Raw genomic sequence first — 20692 nt, forward strand, 5'->3', positions numbered from 1 at the left:
AGGCATATCACAATTCCATCCATACTACTTTTCGAGACAGGTTTTAAAAAAATGAATCTGAAGCTCATCAATTGGCTAGACTGGCTGTCCAGCAAGCCCCAGAGAGCCTCCTGCCTCTACTTTCCCAGTGCTACAATTGCAGGTCCGTGCTGTCATGTCTAGCCTTTATGTGGTGCTGACACTATGAACTGGAGTCCTCATGCACGGGTGGGAAGCGCCTTATCTGCTGAGCCACTGCCCCACCACTCACTCAGCACTGTTTTCTCCCATTTCCTTTAACTACTAATGCTTTTCAAGTATTGATATTGGGGTTCTTACCTGAGCCCTATACTTCTAGATGTTGTCAAAAACCACAGAATTTCAGGGACTGCCTGCTGAACTCTGCCACAGGCATAACCAATGGCCTTCACTCTTATTGCATGGAATTCTTGGTAACATTGAACCAAGTGGTGCATGGCTCCTCACAGGCCATGCCATTTTTAAGCATTTTAAAAACCCATCTTGACCTTGTATATCACAAGATTAAAAAGCCTTTTACTCTTGACTATGAACTCTAGTAATTTGATGAGAGTTTAAGTTCTTATTTGTTCAGTTGCAGTAGGCTCTGTCTATAGGGCACAGGTTTGAAAACCCATCCTTCTCTTGCTTAGGGTGTGATGTAAGCTATAGATAGCTCCTCCACTCAAATCTGGGGATACTAGTGGACACACTGATTGATAGATTTCAGTATCAGTTAGATTAAAATTTAGAGCAGAATTAGCATGCTCATGAATTTAGATGATACATCTGTGTTAAGTGACCCAGCAGCTGGAGTCCTCTTCGTGATTCGGGGGGATGCGCTTGTAATATTGATTATACATCTGACTTCCCAGGAGGGCAGCAGCAGCATTAATCAAAGGGGAGTCTAATAAACCCTGTGGGAAAGGGTTGTGGTTTCATTAGTTAAAAATTCAGCAAAGACAGCCACCACGGAACTTTTATAGTCACTAATCCAAATGGATCACCCAGCACAGACGGGCGATTATTCCTTGTATTTTATAACTAATATACCAATTTATTAATTTCTGACTTCACATAAATCCCACTGAGCTCAGGCTCAGCTAAGAGTTGATCTGGAGAATGCCACCTTGCTGGGCTTCATTTTGAGCACAGGTTGCCCTGGTTTTAAGGGACACCTGCAAATAGGTTCCTTCAGATGAGCAGAGACTTCTGGAATTTAATAAAAACAAGAGCCATGCAATTCACCTGAAGAGGCAAAAGCCCCACACACTGGAGAAAGCTAAAGAACATCACAAATAATCAAATCTTCTAATCTGTGACCAATGGCCATGATTTGTGATTGATATAACTGAATGTTCCAGTTCTTCTTACCCAAACGTGGGGTAAAATGAAGCTGAGAGCAAACAGATGTGAGTTGAATTATGAAATGACTCTATAAATACAAAACGGAGGATGAATCATTGATTTAATATTTTTATCTTGAAAATAAATCATTTTAAAACAGTGTTACTGAGCTTTGTGGCTGTTATCTGTTATTTTATTTTTAAAATATTTTAAAATTATGAGCATACAAGTATTTCGGAGTGCGGGTTTGTGCATGAGTGCAGTATCAATGGAGATCAGAGGAGGGTGTTAAATCCTTTGAAACTGGAGTTACTTGAGGTTGTCAGCTAAGGATGCTGAAAAACAAACAAACTTGGGCCCTCTGCAAGAGAATTCGTGCTCCTAACTGCTGAGCCATCTCTCCAGCCTGCCATTAATTTCTTAAAAGGCCAGACTGGCTTCCGACTTTCAATCCTTTTGCCTTAGCATCTCAAATGCTGGGATTACAGGTATGTGCACCCATATCCAACTTTACTATGCATCTTATAGCAAGACTTGTGTCATATCCTAAATATCAACAGTAGAACCAAGGTTAGGGATACAGGATTCTCCCTTAGCTTTAATGGTGGAAGTGAGATTTATTTATAAGGTACATGTGAGATCGTGGCAGGCAAATTTCTCTCCAGGCTCATGCCAGTTGCTACTTAGCAATATCTTAACCTTGTTTCGTCCACTGTAGAAATAGGTTTCAAAGACTCAAGAGCATTAAGAGAAGAACCATCTTGAACGTCCCTGTACTTGAGAGAGACAGTTAACCTCAGAAGTTTGGGAGTCAATTCAAGCCTCAAGTAATTTGGATAATCCCAATATAATGTAATTGTCAAATACAGGCAAAGCTTTGCTTTCAGCAGTGAAGTTTTCACTTGCATTCCTTTAAGTTTTCTTGAGAGAAAAGCAAAAGAGAATGAGGGTTTTGAGGGATGCACACAACCACTTATAGGTGAGTGGCTGTTGCTTTAGATAGTCTCACTATATAGCCTAGGCTGGCCTTGAACTCATGATTCTCCTGGGCTACAGTCTTGACATTACATCTTTGAAATGGTCACTCCTGTTCGAACAAAACCATTTGCCATGTGACTAAAATGGGATGCAATTTCCCCTTCTGATGGCTACACAGTAGATGTTCACCTGTTATTATTGCTTCTTTGGAATGCAGAACAAATAGGTGGGAGTTTAATTTTTAGCATTATGAGCATTCCAGAACTGTTTCACTGGGAGTCTAGAGAGTTAGACTCACAGAGTGTGACTGTACTGCAGTGCCCATGAAGGGAGAGAGTGCCTCCCGTCATCTGCACCCCTGTTTTTTGACTGATCTGACTGCAAGATTCAAACCACCACACAACAAAAATTCCAACATTGCAAATGTAATTAATGATAAAACTCCACAATTATGTGTTTAGATTTTACTGTCAACACAAAGTCAGTTTGCACATATTGCAGGGTTGGTATCTTCCATATTTTCATTGACAAATGAAATGTTACAATGATATATTTTATAGCCACAACCTCAGTGTCTTTGAAAGGAAATATGAATGTTTCCTGTCTAACTTGAAAGAGAAAGTTCCAAAGGCAAACCATTTCAAGTTTAAGGGCACACAGTCCAAAAGAGAAAAAAGGAAAAAAAGTAACCCATGGCGACTGCTATAATTTAATTTCAAAGCTAAGGTTGACAAGAAACTTATAAAACTGGATTTCTTAAAAAAGCTACCGTGGCATTACCCTACAAGGCATGTTTTCAAATTCCTGTGACTCACTATGAGCTCTGCAGCCATGTGCTTGGTAATTACTTTGATGAAAACTTAAAACAAAAATGCATGCACTTTCTGGTAGAATATGTACTACCAAATAACTTTTTGGAGTGAGAAATCATATATGACATTTTTACTGTATATATCCTCAGTGAGACAGTACAGGGAAAAGCATAAGTTTAAAAAGAAAAAAAATTATTTTTCCTTTAACTATTTGTAGACTTAGGTATAGGTGTGTGGGTATATGTGCTTGAACTTTGTGCCCAAGAGACCAAAAGAGTATCAGATCTGTTGGAGCGTGAGTGGGGTGACAGGAGCTTGTGAGTCATCAGAGGTGGGTCCTCTGCAAAAGCAGGATGCACTCTTAAACTGGGAAGCCATTTATCCAGTCCTAAAGGATACGCTCTCATTCCTACACTATGGCCAAAAGCCCAGCTGTACCACTTAACTGTCTTTAGTCTACAAGCCTGTCACTTAGTCATATGTATCTGGGTTTGGGTCTTAGGCTCCCTGAGACTGGGTCTTCTGAAAAGTGTACTTGGGCTTGAAATTATGACCTCATACTTCTTTGAAAGTGTTAAATTAGATAAGTCTCTCTCTCTCTCTCTCTCTCTCTCTCTCTCTCTCTCTCTCTCTCTCTCTCTCTCTCTTTCTGTCACACACACACACACACACACACACACACACACACACACACACACACACGCGCGCGCGCATACACACACACATGCACAACATGCCTGTATCCAACACAATATGAAATGCTAAGTGCATGACTGTCTTGGTGGGACTCCTATAGTTACTGCTTGATTCTACACCTTCCTAGCTGTTATTCTACCAGGATAAAAGTTTGCCCCAGCTTCACAGCTTGGCTCTGTATTACAAAGATGCAGGGCAGCTTTTATCCAAAAGTGCATCTTACATAAATCAAGCGCTACCTTTGTTCTTCTACATTCAAACAACCTTATTTATTTCTTCCCATGAAGCTCCCATCATCAAAAATACTAGTTTTCTCTTGAGCTATTCAAACCACACATGTGGGGCATGAAAGAAGCACCAGGCTCAGTTAATGTTGACCTTGCTTATTGGAAAGGTCAAACAGCTGTTTCCTTTGTGCAATATTTTATTTTGAATTATTCTTAGTATTTTTCGCTTGCCAGGCCTGTTGACATTCTGCATTTGAATAGAAGTAGGGGGAAAGCGAAGATCTCTCCCGCTTTCTCTCAGACAATTGCACTTGGTGTTGAAGCATAAGCATAGGCCTAGGATCTTGCTAGCAGAAGGCGGGGTTGGGGTTTAGCTACAGTCCCTATAGAGAGCTGCTGGCTCCATTTAGTCTTTTGTGAAGTGAGCCCATGTACTAGATTCTACCCCATGTAGGTGCTTAAGAATAAAATAAACTCATGCATGTGGTGACCTCATGCTATAGAAAATCAGGGATTCAATGGAGAGATGTGCATTTCATTCTTATCACAAGACGCTTAACCTTTGGCAGACTCCTTACCTTCTCTGCTCTTCAATTTCTTTCTTTTTACTTACATTTGTCCAAGAATGTGACAAAGATTTAAAGGTGTGGGGCAAATTCCTAATAGAAAGCCATGTCTGAGAATTCTTCTTAGTGTAGTGGGTTACACAGTGGTTAGACATAAATGTTTACTGGTTATGTCAATGGTCAATGGAATCTTCACATAAATTTAGTACACACACACACACACACACACACACACACACACAGTAAAATATATAGAGAAAATAACTTGCTCCGTAGATTACTGGTACTATCCACTTCATGGACCTATGCTGGTCATACATTAGTGAACAAAAAAGATAAGCCAACATATCCAAGCTAAGTATTTTCTGTGTGCACTGGTGTTTTGCCTACATGTATGTTCATGGATGTCAGACTTTGGAATTACAGACAGTTGTGAGCTGTCATGTGTGTGCTGGGAATTGAACCCTGATCCTCTGGAAGAGAAGTCAGTGTTCTTAACTGCAGAGCCACCTCTCCAGCCCCACAAACTAAGTTTTAAAAAAGATGAATTTGGGGAAAGTTCCATAAAGTATATCTAACAAGTATAATGAGATTATGAGTGAATTTTTGAATCTTTGGCTTACTAGTATTTTCTAAAACCTGCACATAATGTCTCATTAAAAATATTGAAATGTAAAAGTGGTAAGGTAAAGACACTGACCTCCCTCGGCTGAACAGATGACTACAATCTGGCTGAAGGGTCCATCGCCTTTATTATTATAAACACCAACTTTGACTTCGAAGGGTGTGAGAGGCGGGACACTTTCATCTCTGTAAATGAACTTTGAAGCCTCAGAAGACGTCACCATCTTCTCTTTCCAGCCACGTGTTCCATTGGGTCTGAACGCCACTATGTAGCCGAAGCCTTCCCCATTTTGGAACTCTTCTGACACTGGCTAAAGAAGGACAGCACAGTTAATGACGCGTAATGCCACTGGCCAAGAGACGCTGCCTCCTAATGCTTTGACAAAGTTACAGAGAGCCATGGATACAGTCTCAGAACCTTTTAATGATCTGGGAGCTAAGATGGCATATGTACTTCAGCTTTAGAGGTACAAGGTAAAAGTAGAATTACATCTCTCGGTATCTAAGGAGACACACAGAAGTAGTGAACACTCCTGTAAGTGACTGTATAGTCATGTATATGAGCAGAAGATGGTTGTACTCTATTGTATGTTTGGGGTAGCTCTTATGATTGGGGTTGCCAGTCTCTTCTCTTCTGTTAATGCTCTGCCAAGGAGTCTGCAGGTCAAATCAAAGACAGATTAATACAGGAGCTATCTTCCTAACTAACTAACTAAACCCACCATGAACTGTTATTTAACAAAACAAAACAAACAAACAAAACCCTCATGCTATAGACAGCTTACATTAAATTGTATTTAAAGGTTTAATTGAATATTATAGATAGAAGTTACTGTGTTTGCCAGCCAATAGAGTCAAGTCATTATAAATAGCAAAAAAGTATATGTACAGTAATTTTTAAAGCTTGAATTCTAATTAAAATAAAAAAGAAAAGAAAAGAAAAAGAGTTCTAACAATGGTTCCTTTAGCAACTATCCACTCCCATTAGCCTTTAGCGACTGTACTCTCCTTTACTGTACAATGCACTGCCTAATGTCTACACTGGAAATAACAAAATGAAATAAAATTCCAAAAAAAGGAAAAACTATGTACTGAGTAGAGGAAGAGTCAGTGTCAATTAGTCAAGTTCGTAGGAGAGGGTCAATGGGGATAAAACGTGGGAAATACCCACCTCCGCAGAAATGTAAAACCAGGCATAAAGTTTTATTTATGAAAGGAATGGACAGGGGGTAAGGCTAAGCAGGATTTGCCTGGGCCGTATTCACCTGAGTAGTGCCTCCTTATACCTTCTCTTCATTCAAACAGAAATACCCAGCCTTCTACCAGGGCGTGTTCTCTGTGCACAGCCTCAGCCTCTAAGCAACCGCCTACTCTGATACTGATAGAGCAATTGTTCTTACCTCCCAGGCAATAACCAACTCGTGCCTTCTTCCACTTCTTCCGCTCACATTGCTCGGTGCCGTCTTTGGAACTGTGGGTGAAAATGCATGGAGGCTGAAGAGAATAAATACATGTGTAATTCCCTTAAACTCGTGGCCTACTATCACTCTTACTTAGATTTGGTAGAATATGTAAATTACTCAAGCATTTGCTTTAAGATTTATCTTATTAAATATTGAGGCAAAATATATGGCAGATAGCTCACTCCCTAGGACATCTTGGTTCCATATATATATATAATAAATCATAATTAACACCAGAGTTAAGGGTATTTACTAATGATTGGGTAAATTTCACCCTGTAAGCAACTCTCTTTCTCCTCTTTGCTTCTGATATGTTTCTTTCTTTCTTTTTTTTTTAATCACCCTTGGGTCTGCAAATGACGGTTCTGGAAAAATCCACAGGTCCACACCATGCTGTATCAGGGAGCTCCTGTTTAAGTAAAACATACCCATAATGCTACTGTGTGAGAATGTGCTTAAATAAATAAGCACTAAAAACAACTGTCAAAATCAATCTTTCCGCCACTGCATATACCGAGTCACTCAGTGAAAGCTCTACAAATGAATAACGATTAAAAGAATAAATGTGCTGGAGGAAGAAATTTCTCCCTCACTGCACCAAACTGCAAAATCTACAGCTGAATGAGAATGTTTTCAAATGAAGGGCTGTTAAGTGAAGAAAACTATTAAAAGAAATCATTTTCCAGGCTCTGTGCCTGCATTGGCAATTTTACACTTCAGCCTGGCTTTTGTATCCCAGCATATATTTAAAACAATATTGATATACGCATAAGCAATAAATCCACTACTATGCATTATTTGCTGGAATGAAAGGCTATTAATTACTCATATATATTTTATGCAATATTTTATATACTACGAAAAAGCCTGAAGCACCATCTCTTATAGTACTAGGAAGGAAAATTAAAAAAAAATCTTCTTGGACCAGGAAAGTGGGAAAGGAAAGCCTGTGAATATATTGTGTTCTACATTAAAATCAATAACCTTTACTCAACTAGATTCCAATTTAAGTGTCCTTGGACTCTTTTCTCCTTGGACATAATTCTTCCCTTGTTCAAGCATGTGAGAAAGTTACTGGTACCCAACTACACGAAGTGCTGCACATATTGCAGCAGATGTCAATTATTTTCTTCCAAAGCTACATACATCCTGTAGGCAGTTCATCTATGGAGTTCACTGCCATGCATTACCTCAGAAGTATCTGGAATTAGTCAAACCACATGAGATTCAATGAAGAAGAAAAGGCTGTTTCTTAGCAATAGTCAATATGTCCCAGTTCACGTGAAGAGCAAGTAAACTGCTTATTAGCATGAGTTTTTAAAAAATTTTATTAAAATTTTCTTTGACAGTTGCATACATGTATATAGTTCATTCTGATCAATATAATCATTCCACACACTCTACTTTGCTGCCCACCCCTGTTAAAACCTTCTTCTCCCTACAATTCCAATTCAAATATTATTTTTGCTTTCTGGGATCCACTGAGTTTGACCAGCGTCATTTTTTGTGACCATGCTTTTGGAATTGACTGTTGGGGAATGGTGGGGTCCTTAGCAGGCACAGAGGTCATTGAAAATCGCACACATACCCGTAGGCCTTGGCACCTTTTCTAAGAAAGTGCCCAAGACACTGAAAACAACTTTGAGTTTGTTTATTTTGTGGGTAGCGGTCTAAGTGAGGCTTACTAGCAGGGTACTGGTAAAAAAAAAAAAACACATGCCTGTGCTGGTTAGTTTCTTGAATCCTTGACACAAGCTACAGATATCTGGGAAGAGGAAACCCAACTGAGAAAATGCTTTCATCAGATTGGCCTGTAGGCAGGTCTGTGGGGGGCAGGGGATATTATCTTGACTAATTATCGAAATGGGGGAGGGGCAGCCCATTGTGGGTGGTGCCAAGCCTGCCAGGCTGTGCTGGCTGGTGTAAGGAAGCAAGCCGAGCCAGCCGTGGGAGAAACCCGGTAAGCAGCGTGCTTCCATGGCTTCTACCTTAGCTTCTCGTTTCCACTCAGGATGGACTGCAAGCATAAACTGAGATAAGCCCATTCCTTCATGAGTTGCTTTTGGCTGTGGTGTTTTATCACAACAATAGAAAACAAACTAAAACAGTGGCCTAGCGTCTGGTTCCCGGGCAAGTTCAGAATTCTGAGTATCATGACCGTCAGGGAATTCCTACTTAAAAGAGTAGAAAATGTCAAACAGTTTGTTAATACCCAGCCATTGTGGCTTCTCTAGAACACTTGCTTTATAAGGAAGGGTACATTTGCATGTAAGTGTACACTTGATACTATTCTTAACAACACGTATCTGAGTAACAACGCAACTGGATAACACAGTTTTTAGTATTTCTAAGGTATGTCTTTTGTCTACATCACTGATCAAAGTTTATATCTGTATCTGGAAATTAGATTTCTGAATTCTCCTCTTGGCATGGGAAGACCCTTTTCTGGTTTTTTCATCCCTTAGAGTGGTGAGATGCTCAGCGCCTATGGGCGGGGCTGTAGAATGAGCTGCTAACTTCGCAGTGAGCCTCTCTTCCAACCCACTGAATTTAAGGTGCAGAGCTGAGTACAAAGAGCTATAAAGTTCAAGGCCCTGAAAGTCTGAAAGGGGCACTGCATAGGCCACTCATGGTTTAGATTTTTAGCAAAATATTTGAGTTTTCATACATTTTAACTCTCTGAGCAAAATATATATATATATGTTTAAACATATATATATGTTTAAAAAGAAACTAATAATGAAGCTGGAGAGATGGCTTGTCACCCACATGGCGAGCTTCCAAATATTAACAAATTCTGGTACAGGGGATCTGGTACCCTCTTCTGGCCTCTGCAAGTATTAGGATCAAAAGAGACATGCCGTAAAGTAAAATAAACATAGAAGAATGACGGATATTTGAGGCTTCCAGAGACTGTGGAGGCAACGTGGAGCTTTTTCTAAATTAACACATTTCTGTAAGGGCATCACCTGTAAATAACCTATACTTGGTAAGATGCCTCAACGCCGAGCTTGACAACAGGCCACTTTGAGACAAGTTAACCTATAGTCAATTAGCCAATGTAAAGAGCTACAGTCTTCTTTGCCACATTCTAGCTTCCCTTTTAATGAAACGTACACAATAGTAAAAGAGGCCTATGATTGATAGTGCTTTAATATTGTATATGGATGGATTTTGAAAAGCCTATGAGACATTTGCAGGAGCAAATGGCAGAAGCGGCAGATCTTGGGTGCTGCAGGCTTTGCTGTTGGGGCCTAATGCTGCACTCTCACTCTGCTCCAGCAAACATTTCTTAATTACATGCAGACATGGTGGCTTGTATGCTCATGCATTTCCTTTTTTCAAGCTGGGGACACCCAGTCATTATCTCTGCCATGGCACGGTAGAGCTTGCTGATTTTAATTATAACCCTTTGCTTTATAATCCATTATGAAATACAATATATGACTTAATCTCCCAGAGCTTTTCTGGTATGAAGGTTCTATATAATTCTCATCAGAAGCATAAAATCCATAAAACCAAAAATCTCATAAGTGCTCTCGGAGAAATAGGTATTTTTTTAAACCAAATATATTTATAGTGTAGTTAGTGAGAAGTAGATTTAGAATTAAGTATAGGGGCAGCTTTCCCCTCAGTCTGCTACTGATACATGCCACGAACACACTAACCCAGAGGACCGAGTTTACACATATGCTAAGCACCTAGATTCTGATTCTCCTGCATTGATTTCTGAGCAACCACCCTTCATGGACATACGATCTAGTTGAGACTATACCATACACAAGCTACAGGTACATAGCTGTTTCAGGTCTTATCTGAAGTGTTGGAATGTAAGCTATCGTCTCTTTTTTCTTAAACATTGGAATCATCCTTATCAGTATCCGGAATGACCAGAGTAGAAGGGACTGCTTTAGTATGAGCAGACTAGACTATTACGGGGTTCTTGGTAAACATCATAGTTTGCATAACATGCTACACATTACCACCACAGCTTAATTAAAAACTAAACAAAAGAAGATGAACGCTCATTTAACAACATTTTTTTTCTCTCTCCTTGAAAGTCTCCAATTTCTCTTACAGTAAGTATTTACATGGCCCATTAAATAGCACAGCTTTGCTAGAGACCACGGAAGTCTTTGAAATGGGAAGGCTGAGTGGTTACCGAAGTAGCTGGCACACAGCAAAGATGCAGGAGTGCGGAGAGGGTGGATGATCGGCCACACAGAAAAGGTGGAGTCAGGAGAGTCACTTCGAAAATATTTTCCTAATAGAATTGAAGTATACTGTATATAAATATTCACATTAACACTTGCCAATTAGAGTGCTTGTATGAAGACTAAAAAATTAGGATCCCCAAACCAGAAGCTCCTACACTAACACCAAATCCCAGTGTTATTTCTTGAGTTAGCTGTTGGTTTTGTTCTTCTCAACGAGGCGGATGAGTTTGCAAGTACACAGTGTGACAGTGTCTTTGAACATGAACAAAATCTGCACTGAATCCCAGCCTTGCTCTTCTATCACCCCACTTGTCCTCTGAAAATAATCATATCTGCTAATCTGGTTAGGTCCTGGCTAGCCTTAAACTTGCCGTGTGTCTTAGATGGACACTGACTTCCTGATCCTCCTGTGAGGGAATTATAGGGAGTAGCCGCCACATCCGGGAGCGATATGTGCTTGTAAAGCTTATTCTCATAGTTACTAGTCACAGTGCCTGGAATTACAATTAATATTAAATAGTATGATATTTAGTAGTGAGGCCTGTGATAACTGTGCAAGTTCAATAAGGTCCCATCTGAGGTCTTGAAATCACATACCCTTTGTGGGCATTCAGCTTTGTTTTTCTTTATAGGGACTCTGCCTTCAGTCATGACATAGCATGCATTTACTTGAACATCTAGGTAATATACAGCTTTTGATTTTTCAGAGATATTGCTAGCACATTTCAAGAAATGTAGTATTTTTCTTCATTTTAAATCTTCTTACAAACAATTGTCATCAAGAACCCAGGAGGTAGGAACACTGGGTAAATGCTATTTATCTCAATTCATATTTCCTTTATTTGTTAGGGTCAGTGAGGAAGTAAGAGGATCAAATGGGTAGTCTTTGAATCAAAATCGCTAATGTATGTGGTATAAAAACAAACATACAAAGCAACTAGCAGGAAGAAGAGGACCTGGAGGAATGGCTCAGTGATCATGAACACATTTCGCTTTTGTAAAGTTCAGTTCTCAGCACCTGTGCTGGTGGGTCACTACTGCCTGCCACTGCAGCTCCAGGGAGGTCGCTACCCTCTTCTGCCTTCCATGGGAGCCTCACTCACATGTACGCACCCACACACAGACACCCATACGTACATACCACTAAACATTAAATAACGCCCACTTCACAAAAGAAGAGGACTGTGCGGAGAGGAGACCACCGTACACGGGGCTCCATTTGGAAGTAAGATTGGAATCAGAACTGCCGTGCACCCACTAGACAGCCTTGAACTCATCCTTACAATTCCTTGGCCCTGCTTTCTGATCTGCGGCACTCGGGAGGAAGCACTCCATTAGAGGGCGACTGCTCGCATGTCACAACTGAAGCTTATAAAGACGTTCAAGTGTTTAGCGCAAAGCCTGAAGTTCATGTATGAAATTACTCCGACTAGGAAACAGGGGTTTTTTGCCTTCTCATCCCCCTGCCCCTCTGTTATCTTCTGTTTGGCCTTCATCTTGCATTTTACCCTTCCTTCTGTTTTGAAACCTTCGCGGCCGTGACTTGCCTGCTAACGAACAGTTTCCCTTTTAGAAAGGCATTTGTTAGAATCAGCAGATTGGTTTGCAAACAGCCTCTGAAATGGGAGGCGTGCTTCTCAGTGGTATTTTGGAGAAAAGATTTGTCTGGACTAAAGGGGTTTTATAGTTGAAAAATGCTCTCTGCTACATGAGGCATACTGTTGTTTTATTTTCCTTAATTATTGAAACTTGGTTTTAGGGGTCTGCTGCTTGCTGTAATGTCTGTCCTATTTTAATCTTACCGGGGACCATTTCTTCTGCATTATATAATTAAATTACTCATTGGCTTGAAGAAAGGCATAATGTTCACTTAATTTTATTTTATTTTAGATTTTACCAACTATTTCAGTAGAACAGTTTATATTTTCTTTAAGACAGAGGAAGAAGACTAAGGTATTAAATGCTATTCCAGCCTGTGCCTTTCCTTAGTACACAGCAGTGTCTGACCACTTTGACTTTTCTAATTGTCCTCAGTAAACAATTCAGTCCAGCTCTTATTTGGCCTGGTTTTCAAACTTCCATTAAGTGCTAGTCATTGTTAATACAGAGACTCTTGGAGGAGACTAAACCAGGCTTATCTTATATGGCTTATATCTTTTTTTTTTTTTTTTTACTGTAGAAGCAGAGTATGTATCTATCACAGCAGGATTTTATTCTGTTTCCTCTATTAACTTCTGAAGTTAGATTTTTCTCAGTAGCAGTTGTGGACAGGGACTCTGAGGATGCAAATAGGAAAACAGAAACTGTACCTTTTCAGGAGCTAGAAGATAAATTACAGCTAAGGAGATTGTAACAAGGGCGAACTGAGTCTTTTCTTCACTTGCCGTGAGCCATGCAGCCTCAGATGCTGGGGTAGACTGGGTAGAGAATATGACAGGCTCGTAGGGAGTGAGTAGGGCAGCCAGTCTTGCCATCTTGTCCTAGTCCCCTCTCCAGGAGTTCCTTTTCTCTCCAACGCCAACTGCCAATAGTGATAGGTCAGTTTCCTATCAAACCAAAAGCAGCGGAGGGAGACACTTTGCAAGAGCAGAGAGCTCAGTGCTTCCTTCTTCCACCTGGAGATGTGACATTGGGCTTCAGAGTTTTGTACGAGAACAGTCCATCCCACACTGAGCTACCCGAGCAAAGGTCAATGCAAAATATAGAACAGCCTATATTTCTAGGGTTTAACAAGCAGGTGTACGGAATGGTCACTGTGGGGCAAAGGGCACCATAGAAGGCAGATTTGACTAGGCTTAGTGGAATTAAACCCTGATAGGGGTTCTATATCTCAATGAGCCCAAGCCTTTTGTCGAAAAGGAACCAATTTCGGCAGCATCTAATACCCAGTGAGAGATGACAGAGATGACATCACCTATGTAGATACTCACCCTTCCTTCTTTGTGTCTGGGAAGTACCAGTCAGAGTAGAAGTTTCATTGGAGAGAAAGGAAGCAGAAAAGAAGAGAGGATAACCAGATCATAGCTTCCCAGGGTCAAACCTGAGCTGGGATGGAAGGGTAGTGCATGTGAAATTAAAGCTTTTATTTAAGTTAAGTAGACTTTAAGTATCTGAAAATGAGACTTCCTTAGAACTCGATAGTGACAATGAAAAAGTCAGGACTGGTCAGCAATGTGGTGTGTGTGTGTGTGTGTGTGTATGTGTGTTTCATTAGTATATATTGACAATTTCATCCATGTATACAGTTATATTTTGAAAGTATATAGTAGTGTACTCACTAGTTAGTCTGTCAGTCTCTAATGGACTGTGCCAACTTCATGGTCACCCAGAAAACCTTGGGTAAATGCCATGAGACATAAGACAAAACCAAAAGTCTAGAATATGAGTAAAGATTATAGGGATCTGCAGTAGTGGGAGTGAAATAAGGAAGTCCACAGTAAGCAAGCAGATAGCATATTTAGGAGAAGCAGTGGGAGGAGAAAGAAGCTGTTTTGTTTCTGAATTCTACCAGTAGTTTGGTCTGGTCTGTGCAAAAGTGCACCATGACACACCACAGGAAACATGCCTCTAGGAAAAGCTTTTGTCTGCATGTCCATTTGATGCATCTAGCTGCAAGACTATTGATTTCTTAAATGTAGAGATACTATTTTTTTCTTGTGTGGCCAGAAAATTTGTGGCATATTTTCCATTTCAGAATCATGAAGTAGTGGTGGACAGAATTCAATGTGCCAGGCAGCTAGAGAGCTATTTCTGGAATAAACAATTTTATACATGGTTTTCATTCAATACTTGTTTTTCTTTCCTTTGTTAGTCTTCTGCTACAAGAACCAAAGGAAAATGTTACTTTGTGGGAAAATATCAAATTCCTCTTACAAACTCAATACTAGGTAAAGAGAAGAGTGTAATGGCTGCATGTGAGGGTCACAGGTGGGCTTGTTGGGGAGATGTTGAACCCACATACATATAGTTGGAAACATATCTTCAATATAAAAAAAATTCTCATTTTGTAACATAATAACCCAGTTAATGACGATGGTGATAATAGTATAGACGTTAATATCCATATGCATTTTCTTATGTGATACGATGATCAAGTAGGTTGTCACATGTCCTAGTCAGCTTTTATTGTCAGCTTGACACAGTTTTCAGCCATTTGTCAAAAAAGACTCAATTGAAACATTGGCTAGATCAGACTGGCCTATAGGCATCAATGTGGGGTATTGCCTTGATTATTCATTGTTATAGGAGGGTCCAGCCAATCCTGGATGGTACCATCCATTGATTCTGGCCCTGGGTTGTTTAAGAAAGTTAGCAGCTTAGCATCAGACTATGAGTGAGCCCATGAGCAAGCTGGCAAGTAGCATTCCTCCATGGTTTCTGCTTCAAGTCTCTGTCTCTACTTCCCTCAGTGATGGATTGTGGCCTAGAAGGGGAACCCAAAGGATCCCTTCTGTCTCCACTAAGTTGTTTTTGGTCACGGTGTTAGCCACTGCAACAGAAGGAACACTGGTGCATGAGAGTTTCCTCATCTGATAAATGAGACCAAGAAAGCCTCAGTCAGCATGCTGGTGAAATACACAACAGAACTTTATTCCAAGTCTAAACTCACCTAACAATCTATGTGCGTGCGTGCGTGCATGTGTGTGTGTGTGTGTGTGTGTGTGTGTATGCATATGTGCTCACACACACAAGCATACACACACACACACACACACACACACACACACACACACACACATACATGCACACACACTGAGCTGTAAGTGAAAAGCTTTAGAAACAATGAGTGTTACCAGGTAGAGAATGCACAACATTCTGAATGGCATGTTATATGGCTAGCCACACCCTTTTTATTTGCTCTTCAGGAGTTCCTAGTATGTAACTTGTAGGGTGTTGAGGTTCAAGAAAAGAAACAGCTGCTGCTATTGTATTCAGTTTGTTTTTCTGTTTCAACCATCTCATATTTAAAAAATACAATTCCTGATCCATAGTCATCTCTCTTGTGACATCTTTAAAATAACAAAACATTCACACTGTTATGTTCCAAATTTACGCGTTAGTTTGACGAGAGCAGCACATTTCATTAATTAAACATGTTACCTATTTATATCTTTCTCCCTCTCTGTATAATCTAATTAAAACTTGTAAGAAAATTGAAATTACTCCATAAATATAAATGTGCACCAAAGTAAAAATAGACATCTACTATACTAGCTTGACCTCCTTCTGCCAAGAAGTTGGACTGAATAAGTTTATACATCTTTGGTGCAAAGTGTTTAATTAGTGTGTATTCATTGTACAAAGTACTGAGTTTTATGAGGACCCCATAATACAGGTACATGACGTACTTTGACAATGTGTTCTGGGGCCTACTTACTTTCCCATTAATTATACTATCTTTGTGGACTACTGAAAGCATTTTGATGTCCAGAAATATCAAAATATATTCTACAGGAAGCATGCAACTAAGGTCTTTTTGGTACATGGGAAAATGCTTTTAACAGAAGTGTTTCACTCAAGACTTTTTTATATTTGCATTTTTTAAATTAAGAGACATTTACAGAGGCATAATCTCTCACAATCTCAACATTCTAATGTTGAGACTTTCCCCCTCTTATGTAGCTGTCCATTTTCAAACTTTAGTTGGTTCATTAGGACAGTTTCATCTTGGAATATAAAATAGGAACTTAATGGAGGCAGAGAGTGTCACTGGAGACCACTGGCTCAAGATATTGGTGTCTCTTTTAATCTGTGCTGCCTGAGGAAACAGCTACAAGACTCAATACTTGACTCTATGCCATTAGAAGCTCAAGCTGAATTTGATATTCACGTACAAGCAGTATAAAGTGGGCAACACTCACTTTCCCTATCATACTGCATGAGGCAAGCTCTTCATGCACTTTTAGGACCATTTCTTTCCTCTTCCGTAAGACTTTAATGGAGTAAATTATGTCAGGTATGTATATTGTCAGGGTAAAATGTAGAGACAGCAGTTCATGACCGAGTTAGCCCTAAAGCTACATGAAGTATTTGAAATGCATCATCTGAACATAATTTTAATGCAAACACCTTAAAATACAATGATGGTTTGCTAACAGATTTTTAACAGCACAAGTAGATTTATACTTAAAAAGTTTGGAGGGGCTACTCATCTCAAATGGATTGTTTATACTTAAAATATCTAATTATAGACATCTTTCAAATTATACACTAATCTCTGTATTTGATTAAGCACACTTAATGGTATGTAAAATGAGGCACTGTTTTTAGAAAGCACATGACTATGTTACTGTCAACTATCATTTCAGTATCTGCATAGTGAGCACATGAAATGAGGAATGACTAACCTGTTATGGTTTTAGTTAATGAACACCTGGACACAATGAAAACATGACTGATTTTATGGCTCCATGAGAATCCAGCCAAGCAATTAATATTCAATATGAAATTCACACAATTTAAAAGAAGCAGAAAACATAAAATCCTACACCCATTAATGTTTAAAGTCTTGGAAAGATCAGGGATACAAGGCACATACCTCAATATAGTAAAGGCTATATACAGCAAGCCAATAGCAAAAATCAAATTAAATGGAGAGATACTCAAGGAAATTCTTCTAAAATAGGGGACTAGGCAAGGCTGTCCACTCTCTCCATTTCACTTCAATATAGTACTTGAAGTTCTAGCCAGAGTAATAAGAAAACAAAAGGAGATCAATGGTATCCAAATGGGAAAGGAGGAAGTCAAATTATCCCTACTTGCAGATGATATGATAGTGTACATAAGTGATCCTCAAAATTCCCCCAGAGAACTCCTACAGCTGATAAATGCCTTCAGCAAAATTGCTGGATACAAAATTAACTCAAAAAAGTCAGTAGCCTTGCTATATACAAAGGACAATCATGCAGAGGAAGAAATTAAGGAAACTGTACCCTTCATGATAGCCAAAAGCAATTAACTATTTAGGAGTAACTCTAACCAAGCAAGGAAAGGACTTCTTTGAAAAAAAACCTCAAATCTCTGAAGAAAGAGATTGAAGTTGATATCAGAAGATGGAAAGATCTCCCTTGTTTCTGGATTGGCAAAATTAACATAGTAAAAATGGCCATCTTACCAAAATCAATTTACAGATTCAATATAATCCTTATCAAAATACCTATACAATCTACAACAACAACAACAACAAAAAAAACAGAAGAGCTAAAATAATCCTGTACAATAAAAGATCCTGCAGAGAAATCTCCATACCTGATCTCAAGCTGTACTATAGAACAACAGTAACTAAAACAGCATAGTTTTGGCGCAGATCAATGGAATCGAATCGAAGAGGGAGAAATGAATCCACATGCATATGGTCACTTGATTTTTGACAAGAAGCCAAATCCATCCAATGGAAAAAGAATAGCATCTTCAACAAATGGTGCTGGTCTAACTGGACGTCTATGTGTTAAAAAATGCAATTGGACCCATATTTGTCATCATGCACAAAACTCAAATCCAAGTGGATCAAAGACCTCAACTTAAAACCAGAGACACCAAATCAGTTAGAAGAAAAAGTGGGGAAGAGCCTGGAACACATTGGCACAGGAGACAACTTCCTGAACAGAACACCAACAGCCTGGGCCTTAAGGTCAACAATTAATAAATGGGACCTCATGAGGCTCAGAAGCTTCTGTAAGGTAGGAGGAGACACTGTCAGGAGAACAAAGCGACAGCCTACAGACTGGGAAAACATCTTCACCAACCCTACATCTGACAAAGGTCTAATATCCAAAATATATAAAGAACTTAAGAAATTACACACCACCAAACCAAATAACCCATTTAAGAAATGGGGCTCAGAACTAAACAGAGAATTCTTAACAGAAGATTATCGAATGGCTGAGAAACACTTAAAGAAATGCTCAACGTTTTTAGTCAGAGAAAAGCAAATCAAAATGACTCTAAGATTCCATCTTACAACCATCAAAATGGCTAAGATAAAAACTCAAGTGACAGCATATGCTGGCAAGGATGTGGAGAAAGGGGAACACTCCTTCATTGTTGGTGGGAATGCAAACTTGTACAACCACTTTGGAAATCTATCTGGCACTATCTCAGAAAACTGGGAATAGGGCTTCCTCAAGACCCAGCTATTTCACCCCTTTGAATATATCCAGAAGATTCTCCACCACACAACAAGGACATATGCTCAACCATGTTCATAGCAGCCATATTCATAATAGACAGAACCTGGAAACAACCTAAATGGATAAAGAAACTGCAGTACATTTACACAATGGAATACTACTCAGCTATAAAAAACAAGGAAATTCCAAAATTTGTGGACAAATGGATGGAACTAGAAATGACCATACTGAGTGAATCAGAAACAGAAAGACTCACATGGTATATACTTACTTATAATTTGACACTAGCACAAGAGACGTGTCCATGAAAGTCTTCACTTACCAGGAGATTGGGATAGTTGTGAGGACATCTTATTGGGATTCTAGGTGAGGGAAGTATGGGAGAATGAGGAAACAGAAGGACCCAGAGGGTCCTAGAAACCTACAAGAAGAACATAATGATGGGCGGATCTGGGCCCAGAGGTTCTGGTCAAACTACTGCACCAAGCAAGGACAATACTTGCAGTAAACATCGAACCACTTCTCAGATCTAGTTAATGGACAAGACATTCTCCACAGTTGAATGGAGAGTGGGGACTGACTCAGACGCGCATTCTGTTGCCCCAAATTTGAACACTTCCCCATGGTGAGGAGGCCTGGTGGCATTCAGAGAAAGGATAAGCAGCCTACCAAGATGAGACTTGATACCCTATGACCAGTTAGTGGGGTAGGAGGTCCCCATCAGTCACAGATCTAGGGGAGAGGACTAGGGGGAAAGAGGGAAGGAGTGAGGAACGGGAGGACATAGGGATGGGATAACAATTGAGTTGTGATCTGGATAAATTAATTAAATAAAAAATCATAAAAAAAGAAGCAGAAAAGTATAAAATCAAGAGTCAAGTTATAAAGCAGAAAAAAAGTGAGTTTTCTGTGGGTAACTTCCAAGCATATTTAGAGTCTTTTACATTTTCTATCTTCTAAGTTGCTTTACTTCTATGGAAAAATACTGAGCATCTAATGTGTGGTTATGTCTTCCTTTCTTTGTTTAAAATGTTCCTTTTAAAATATTAAACATCCAGATGTGGTGAGGCTTGCCTATAATTCCAGCACTGGGGTAGCTGAGACAGCTGACTTTTGGATTTTAGGGCAGGATTATTATTGTGTAGCAAGTCCCAGGACAGTCTGGTCTACCTACAAAGATCCATTGCAAAGAAACATAAAACAGAACGATAGCAATAACAAAGATACATGTTGAATGCTAGCATCTGACATCATTTCATATTACAAATACACAACTGTGGAAAAATAGATATCTTGATTTTCAGAGTTCTTCCATATAACGACAGAATAATATATGAAAATTTGTTTTTCTTCCCTCATATCTGAAACCTGCTCTGCTTCTATTTATCTGTTACTTTCACACTCACACTGCCCTCTCGACTATTTAATGTTCGTTTTCATTTAAATGTGTTGTTGGGCATTTTCTTTCTTTTTTTGTGAAAAATTTTAATTATGTTTCTTTTTTAACATATACATTTATATTATTGCACATGAGTAAAAGAAATTACATGCAGCAGGAAGAACCATGAGACAATCAGGAATTATATAAATGTTGCATTCATAGTGATTTGGCCATTTGTATTTGGCAAACTTGAAG

At 39.3% G+C, this 20692-nt stretch overlaps 1 protein-coding gene across 4 annotated transcripts in view; it reads right to left on the reverse strand.

Annotated features, from left to right (window-relative positions):
• Nucleotides 1–20692, reverse strand: part of CNTN5 (contactin 5) — a 1112028-nt gene that overhangs the window by 54987 nt on the left and 1036349 nt on the right. For all 4 annotated transcript variants that reach the window (XM_084782482.1, XM_084782479.1, XM_084782480.1 and 1 more), the window contains 2 exons: nucleotides 6648–6718; nucleotides 5324–5558 (listed from right to left, as the gene is read on the reverse strand). In XM_084782482.1, the coding sequence (XP_084638608.1) occupies nucleotides 5324–5558; nucleotides 6648–6718 (306 nt within the window). The remainder of the gene's footprint in view (nucleotides 1–5323; nucleotides 5559–6647; nucleotides 6719–20692) is intronic.

The sequence above is a fragment of the Acomys minous genome (assembly GCF_964271855.1).
Source record: "Acomys minous genome assembly, chromosome: 5".
Lineage (NCBI taxonomy): Eukaryota > Metazoa > Chordata > Mammalia > Rodentia > Muridae > Acomys > Acomys minous.